The sequence below is a fragment of the Nothoprocta perdicaria genome, unplaced genomic scaffold, assembly GCF_003342845.1.
Source record: "Nothoprocta perdicaria isolate Ctin4 unplaced genomic scaffold, notPer1 scaffold_344, whole genome shotgun sequence".
Classification (NCBI taxonomy): domain Eukaryota; kingdom Metazoa; phylum Chordata; class Aves; order Tinamiformes; family Tinamidae; genus Nothoprocta; species Nothoprocta perdicaria.
Window position 1 is genome coordinate 382,763 of NW_020455582.1, and position 8,669 is coordinate 391,431.

The window sequence follows — 8,669 nt, forward strand, 5'->3', positions numbered from 1 at the left end:
TAGGGAGCAAGACAGTCTACGCTAAAACTTTTGTGCCTGAGACAGGTTTCTATCTTAATTCCAATTCCTCTTTAGTCTGAATCCTTCCAAGCTGCAAACAGCAGCATTCCAGGCTGTGCTTCACTGAAGCTGGGCTGAATTTGGCTTAACTGGGGTAGATGCCATCCAAAGCCAATATCCTTGGCTGAAACAGAGCAACTTTTGAAACAAATCTGATCCAGACTGCAAGGCTAACTTTTAGTCTCAAGTGGCTTGAAGGAAGTACAACACCATACACCCCCCACCTAGCTAAAACTAGTGATTTAAGCAGTCCTAGCATAAGTCCCATTCCAGTAAGTTTCAGCTGATCATTAATCACTCTCAGTGACATACCATCACATCAAACTCCAGGAGTAGTTCCCCAGAATAACCCAAAACAAGTATCCAGTCTAGCTACAGCCAGGGCACACATTCAGAAATGAATTTCTTGGATATAAAAATCAAAATTCATTTCTTGATATAAAAAGTTATCAAATGGAATTCAATGGTACATTGAATTCCCCCTGAGACACTTTGGGGGCCTTCTTTTTCCCCAAACACAGACCACCTGTGCCTTTGTGCTTCATCAGTGAGAGCTGCAGTTCTTCAGCAACCATGAGAATCCCCCTCTGAATGCTGTAGGAAATACCTGGTGAAACACTAGGTGAGGAGACCAAACACAGTCAGAAGAGAAATTGAACACAGGGCTCCAAAATCACAGCTGCAAAATTACAACTGATTCATCTGAGAGAATTCTACCACTATTAAAAAGATACTCTTTGCTTAGATGTAAGGATAAACCAAACACTGAAAAGACTTTGAGGCCAAATTCAGAAAAACTTCCAAGTTTGCAGATTGGTTGCTAGCTAAAAAGAAAACAATGCCACATAGATTAATAGATGAAGAGACTTAAGGAGCTCTGTGCATCTGTTGTATATGTTGGAAATTCTTGTTGGAGCTCAGCAGTAATTAAACACAAATACAAAATCTACTCAAATTCATTGCAAAACTAGTTTCAAATGAAAAAAAATCAGTAAAAAAAAAGCAACAAACCAACCAACAAACAAAACATAAACCTTAAAGTTATAGCAATTCCACTTCTATGAAATTCAAAGCAAATAGAAAAGGGCCCATGTCCGCAGAGGATATGATTTTCATGCAACTTCTATTTGCTACAACACCTTTTTAATTTTTTCAGACTCTTAAGCACCTAGAAACAGTAAAATAAAAGCATGTAGCTAATTGTTCAAAATGCAACAAACAATTGTAATTTTTGAGAGGGAAAAAAGTACATTTGGCAACATGTTTGAATGCCTTTGTTAGAAAGCTATGCCCATACAACATAGCCTTGCAAGCAGTCCTCCAAATTCAAATGAGTACCTATTATAAAAAATTAAATTTAAATTGATGTATTTTAGCATAGAATTCAGCTAATACAGATATTATATATTAACTGAACACATATTCAACTAAATTGAGTGAATTTAGCCCAACAGCTCATATTAGGGTGTTTTATGCCTAATGGAATCATATTAACTTAAATGAGACTATAGAGCTTTAAAGTATAATATTTTGTCCAAATGACTGAGGTTTGTAATACAAATGTACAGTGGCAATTTTCAAGAAGGCATTTTTAAATTTATAGCAGTATGATAAATTCAGTAATAAGGTTTACATTAAAGCCTAACTTAACAACTATAATGAATGCTCGTAGAAGCAGAGAGAGGCATAGGTCTGCTATATCGTATTCAACTATTTCTATCACTTGAAACACAGTTTGAAGTGTATGAATAAACTATAACCTGGGTAGAAAATTAACATAACAAAACTCAAAGCGAATTCATAAAAAAAAGGGGAAAGTAATATTTATTTTAAATAAAACTGATTCTAGTCACAATCATTTCCTTATACATTCCACCACATTCACATATTCCCAAACGCTACACTGTGTGTGTGTCTAGCCAGTCTGTCCAAGGATCATTTTTCTCTGATATGGACAACAATGGTCTATATACTGTGATAGAATTGCAATTGTTCTTGGTTTTGCGTATGAAGGCGGCAATATTTTATTGAGTATTTTCTGCTGAAGACTATCCTAATGAAACTCAATCCCTTGTACTTATGTAGTCCTTATGGGATAAACAACATGTTTACATAGGGGGATCTTAAGATTCTCTGTAGTGCTTCTGCTCTTCAGCCAATATGTTTTAGTACCAGCTCTAGAACACCAATCAACTCAACCTACACAACACCAGATAAGATCTATGACAACTGCAGCAGCTATGATTTACATATTGTAATGGCAGTCGTAGTAGCTTGAGTGTGACATTAGACTTGTAGTGACAGGGAATATTTTCTATTACAGAGAGGTAAAAAAAAAAACTTCATGCATGTTCAGACCTTCTATTTCAGACCTAAAAATGTTAAGTTCTAGACACCTTGCTTTCTTCAAATTATATTATTTGGGTCAATACATTTATTTTTATAATATCCTGCACTCAGTCTTCGTCAAATAGTTTACGGAGGACCACCGTAATGACAATAATGCCTGATTTTTTTTAGAGGAGAGTTAAGAACAAGATTTAAGGCTAACAGTCCCTCACTCTATCCTTTTCTTTTCCTGCACTGTCAGTAACTAGGCTAAATAAATTCTCTCTTCTTTCTGTTTTTACCATTCAGATAACCCAAAACAAAGCAGCCGTGTCCCAGTGTTCATTAAGGTTTTGGATGTAAATGACAACGCTCCAGAGTTTCCCATGTTTTATGAGACCTTCGTCTGTGAAAACGCAAAGGCAGAACAGGTGCGTTGACTACTTGTGCTAAGAAAATATTCCGTATGGATTGAGTTTTTGGTGCTACTCTTGCACCGCCTCATGAAGAGCCATACTTCGAATTGCAACAAACTGCCAGCTTGCAAAATTAAATTAAACAAATTAACTGCACAGACTCTGATGATACTATTCTTGCAGCTGATGTGACACTGTTTTACACATTTGGTTTCTGTACTCTGCCTTGTTATCCCTGATGCATTTTCCCTCAGAAATCCTCTGTTATATTCAGGCACCTCTACTGCCTCCTTCAGAAAAGCGTTTCAGGTCTGTACAAAACCCCATCTCTGATCTAACTATGTGCTGCCAGGTAGCTCTTGCCACTAGTCCTACTGCTAAGGGCTTCCAAGTTGCAGATAATTTAGACAACTCAGCCAAAATAAGTTCCTGTAACGTGGGACTGGGCCAGAAAAATATACAGAGAGCTTGCACTATCTCACTTCTCATTTCTATTCCTTGTCAAATGTTTCCGATCCGCCTAGAGTGGCACCAGCCCAAGCCTGCTCTTGAATTCAATGTGATCCTCCTGCCAACTTCCAAATTCATTACATTACTGAGCTGATAGCCTGGGATACGAGAGCATGATGATCCTACGCAGCATCAGCAGCACATGAATTACTTTTATTTAGCTCCCTAGCAGCATCAACTGCCTTACAGTAGAAGGAAGAAGTTAATAGAATAATATCACTTTACAACCATCGTGTAGCTAAGTAAGAGTAAGGCCCAGAGACTTTGGAGATAATGTTTTTCTTGTTGTTTCAGCTGATACAGACACTAAGTGCTGTCGATAAAGATGACTCTTTCAGTGGACACCAGTTTTCATTCTCCCTAGCTCCTGAGGCAGCCAGCAGCTCAAACTTTACACTCCAGGACAACAGAGGTGAATGTCTAGGAAGATCTTCCTTATTATCTCCTCTTTGCTTTTGCTCTTCAAATGAGTACTCCTATAATGTTTATTTTTGTGTTTCCAGACAACACAGCAGGGATTTTCACTCGAAAAACCAGATATAACCGGCACGAAATGAGCACCTACCTCTTGCCAGTGGTAATATCCGACAACGACTACCCTATCCAGAGCAGTACTGAAACAGTGACTATTAGAGTATGTGCTTGTGACCATCGAGGAAAGATGCTGTCTTGCAACGCAGAAGCTTTGATTCATCCTACTGGTCTTAGCACCGGGGCTCTCATTGCTATTCTGCTCTGTATCATTATACTACTAGGTAAGTGGCAAACAGATGTTGTTCCTTTCAGAGTTGAGTTAGGAGCGCACATTTCACACAAATAAAACAAGGGAAGTTTCCCTCCTTAATACTGTAAGACAAAGAAATAAAACCAATTTTCCTCCGAATAAATGTTACTCTTCCTGATCAGGACAATGACTGTCACAGATGTCAGTCACTTCAGGGACTACTGCAGATGTGGTGGATACAATTCATCCTACCTGGCCACAGTTGTCTAAAAGTTAGTTAAGTCCAAAAATCCAAATAAGACAAGATGACTGGACTGTGCTCTCTGGTCAATGGAAACACACAGGCACCTCTGGAGAGCCTTTCATCCCATGCTGATATTGGTATCTGAGGTAAATGAGACAAACTAGCCATTGGAGGTGTCCATCTATTTCTAATGACTACAGAAGGTGGTCAGATAATTTTCTTTTAAACAATTTTCCATGTCTCTAGTGAGGAGAAAAGAGTCTCGTGCAGTGCCTTTAGGATAATGAAAGGGGGTGACTATAAAAACCCTCTCTCAAGAGCTACAATTTCTAGCTCCTCAGAATACGAAGCAGTTGGAATCTCCTGAGTCTGGAGGATATGCAGGTTACAGGACTTAGAACTTGTCAGCATTTTTAATTGAAAAATAACAGTGGTTTGCAATGTTTCTGTGCATTTTCCTCTCAGCCAGATTTTGCCTCGCTTGTATATGACTCAGAATACAGGAAATCTGCCCCTCATCCCTAAACCATAGTCTGTCACCTAGTGAGAACAGTACAATTGTAGGTAGGCAGTTCTCAAGAAGACTGCATTCACCACCACTAGCATGAAAAAGGAGGAGGACCAGGTTTATAAGAGTAGGTCAGGCAAGAGAGAAACATGTTTCCACAGTGACTCCATATGTTTCTGCCATACTCCTGTCTTTCCCAAACACATGGATCACCACAGCAGAACCAACTTCATCTTTACGAATCAGAAAAATCTCCCCTCTCCAGTCATAAGTTATGGACCACAGGGTGACTCCCAAACTTCAACAATATAGTCATAGCTTGCCCAGATAAAACAGTACCCCTTTTACTGAAAAGATTCCCACAAGGGAATGCAATGAGGATTCCCAGGACCCTTCATTTGGCATTAAGATTACTTTTCAAAACATGCTATGACTGCATTTAAGGGCTGAGCTTGCTTTGTATCAAGTTCCTTATGAGACAAAGCAACCTGCTTCTGAATATAGTTTTGCACTAGTTAGTACAACTGTGCTCATTAATATCAATCTGACATTAAAACAATTTCCTGTTTTATGTCAATCGAAAGTAATTGATTCTGTGTGCTAAGCAGCACTTTATGTCAATTATTGCTCACATCGCCATGCACCATAAGCAGATTTTCAATTAACTCCACTATATAATTTTCTGTTTTCAGTCTGGTTGCTGGGTTTGCATGTGAAACCACCACTGAATGAAATGCAATACTCTGGGCAGACTTGAACCAAATTTTTGCAAAATCAAAGTTTAGCATCAACAAAAAGTACTTGAAAATTGCTTTTTTTTTTTTTTTTTTTTTTTACAGTTTGGTTAAGCCTATTGGCTTATTAGGAAGCTTCATATATTGATAGACGTTAACCAAATAAATGTGATGTACCTTAACACCTAGCATCCATAGTATTTTTTTTCTACAAGTTCAGCAGAAAAAGAGAAAAGCTCAAGTATCAAGGATATAACATAACTATTAATGAAAGTTAATTAATGATAAATATTGTGCCTTGACCTTTTCACAATTTTAAGAATCATCCTAGCATATTTTTCTGTATTAATACCTTCTGTATTAATGGGATACTTCAACAATGTTTCCTTACAAAAAAACCCTGCACCATTCCTGTGCTTTCTCAGACCATTCTGTAAGTCACTGTTCTAGAAGCCCATTCAAAATTGACTGTGCGTTTTTCAAGTTCTCCATGACTTTGTCCAGATGCTTTTCCTCTCTCTCTCCTTTTCCCAGTCTTCCCACATAGTCATACAGCTTTATTCTCCTAAGGACAGGACTTCTCTCTTACTGTGTTTTTGTATAGCTGCATAAGGAAACATCATTCAAATTAGGCCCACTGGGTGACACCATAAGTAACCATCATCAGTGTGAGACTGTGAGGTGTTCACCATCAGAGATGGCCTTTCTTTCAGTTTCACCACTTGACTCATTTCCTTTCAACTCATACTGAGAGATATTCTCACACTAGTCTATGGCCTAAACACAGCAGGAATTAGGAGATCATTCTTCTACTTTATCCTGAGTCTCTGTCTCTAGTAGACTCTGTCTACCAGTGAGAAGAAACAGATTGTTCTTTTCCAGAATGTGCTTAAGCTCACCTACAACAAGGATCTATTTATTTATTTATTTATTTATTTATTTATTTATTTATTTATTTTCTTTTAGCCCGACAAAGGAAATTAAAGATTAGTATCAATGGGCAAATTTTATTTAGCAAATATCTTGAGTACTTGACAATGTCTTCAGCACAGTCACAAATGAAGGAGGAAATTCAGGAAAAAGAAAGAAATAACAACTTTGACAGTTACTGTGCCATTTCTCTTAGCTTCAGAATTACTGCAGACATGAGAGATGACTTTGATGAACATAATTATCTCATATTAATGAGCACAGATATTTTTGGATTTTCTTTGCTGAGAAAAATTTACAAATACAGCAGCACGATATGTTTTCTTGCTATTTGTTTCCTGAGTTTGCACAGCCAAGCTGAAATACTGGGCACTGTGGGCCTTGGGCCTGTTGCACCAAAGCAACAGTGATAGTAGTAACAAGTAGTTACAATACATCCCTGCTCTTTGCCACTATTCATTTTAAATATTCAATCCTTTAAGAAAGCATCCAAATGAAAAAAAAAAAACCCTTTCTGTGCCCATGTCTCTGTGAGTATTAAGGATCATTACTGAGTGTGAATATACAAACCTGGCTCAGGGCCTAGGAAAGAATTCCTGCTCTCAGAATAAAATAAATATATATGTATATATACACAGATACATTTAAGAATATATATATATGCACACACTTTATAATAACATATAATACATACTGTTTTTATACATATTTATATAGTCTAAAAGACCTGTTTGAGAAATCTTCTGTCCTTAGCAGATTAAATACCAATATCGCTCTTTAGAATTTAAGCCATGTACTATTTAAAGGGGATGTGCATTGTAAAAACTGCAGGAACGTTAACAGGTAGTTTGGGCTGGTTTAGAATCCATCCCATTCCACACTTTTTTCTGGAGGAGGAGATGCTTACTGTTCTTGCAGGGCAGTCCTGCTAGCCTTTCACGGAAGCCCAGTAGATCCTAATCTTGTCCGTAGCACAAGTTTCATCTCTCCCCTGAGGTTCAAGGTATTTGCCATCTGGTGTTGATATCTGTTTTTATGGAGGTGTTTGTCCCTTCCCAGCTCTTACCAAACTAAGTCTGTTTTCAGTGCAGCAGGTCTCCAGGTAAAAGCTGTGACTTCTCACAAAACGACGCTCTGCTTAGCCTCTTACACGCTTGCCATCTCCTTTCCTCCAATGCATACCCACGACACCTCATTTCACAAGGCCCACACAGGCCAGCAAGGCGCCATCTGAAACCCTAGCGTTTGCATTCACAACATCTTTTTTGCTTCGGATGTTTCAGAACATCTTTTACAACTCGGAGTTGAAGTGGTGCAGCATCTCCTGTGGGTTTTAATAGAGTTTGATAGAGTTGGGGATTAACTGGCCCGCTCTCTTCCTCTGTTGCTCTTGTTCCCAGTCACGGTGGTGCTGTTCGCAGCCCTGCGGCGGCAGCGGAAGAAGGAGCCCTTGATCATCTCCAAAGAGGACATCCGGGACAACATCGTGAGCTACAACGACGAGGGCGGCGGAGAGGAAGACACGCAGGCGTTCGACATCGGCACGCTGAGGAACCCCGAAGCCATAGACGACAACAAGCTGCGCAGGGACATCGTGCCGGAAACGCTCTTCATGCCGCGGCGGCCCGCGGCAGCGCGGGACAACACGGATGTCAGGGATTTCATTAACCAAAGGCTAAAGGAGAACGACACGGACCCCACGGCGCCCCCGTATGACTCGCTGGCCACCTACGCCTACGAAGGCAACGGCTCCGTGGCCGAGTCCCTCAGCTCCTTGGAGTCAGTGACTACAGACGGAGATCAGGACTACGATTACCTCAGCGACTGGGGGCCTCGCTTCAAAAAGCTGGCAGACATGTACGGCACGATGGACAGCGACAAAGACTCCTAATTTGTTGCCTTTTCTTTTTTTTTTTTTTTTTTTTTTTTTTTTCAGAAACAGCATTGAGATACGTGAAGTGGCTCTTTCTTTCTATTTCCCCCCAGCTCTGTGAACGGGTTCTCTCTTCTACCGGTTCTAATCGTCTAATGACTGCAGTCTGTGTGGCGCAAGTGTCCGAAGCCTTTTTCTATAGCAGCATTTTATGAGCTTCCAAGAGGCAAAGTTATTATTTTTTAGTGTTATCCGGTTTACCAAGTCAATCTTACAGGCACATCAGTAGAGGAGGGGGAAAGAAAAAAAAAACAAAAACAAAAACAAACAAAAAAAGGATCA

General features: G+C 39.4%; 1 protein-coding gene across 1 annotated transcript in view; it reads left to right on the forward strand.

Annotated features, from left to right (window-relative positions):
- The window catches only part of CDH6 (cadherin 6), a 57,718-nt gene extending 49,357 nt beyond the window's left edge, over nt 1-8,361 (forward strand). Inside the window, exons 10-13 of the mRNA XM_026043990.1 lie at nt 2,698-2,819; nt 3,609-3,726; nt 3,818-4,069; nt 7,855-8,361. Coding sequence (XP_025899775.1) covers nt 2,698-2,819; nt 3,609-3,726; nt 3,818-4,069; nt 7,855-8,345 — 983 coding nt within the window. The 3' untranslated portion in view covers nt 8,346-8,361. The remainder of the gene's footprint in view (nt 1-2,697; nt 2,820-3,608; nt 3,727-3,817; nt 4,070-7,854) is intronic.
- Nucleotides 8,362-8,669: the final 308 nt, after the last annotated feature.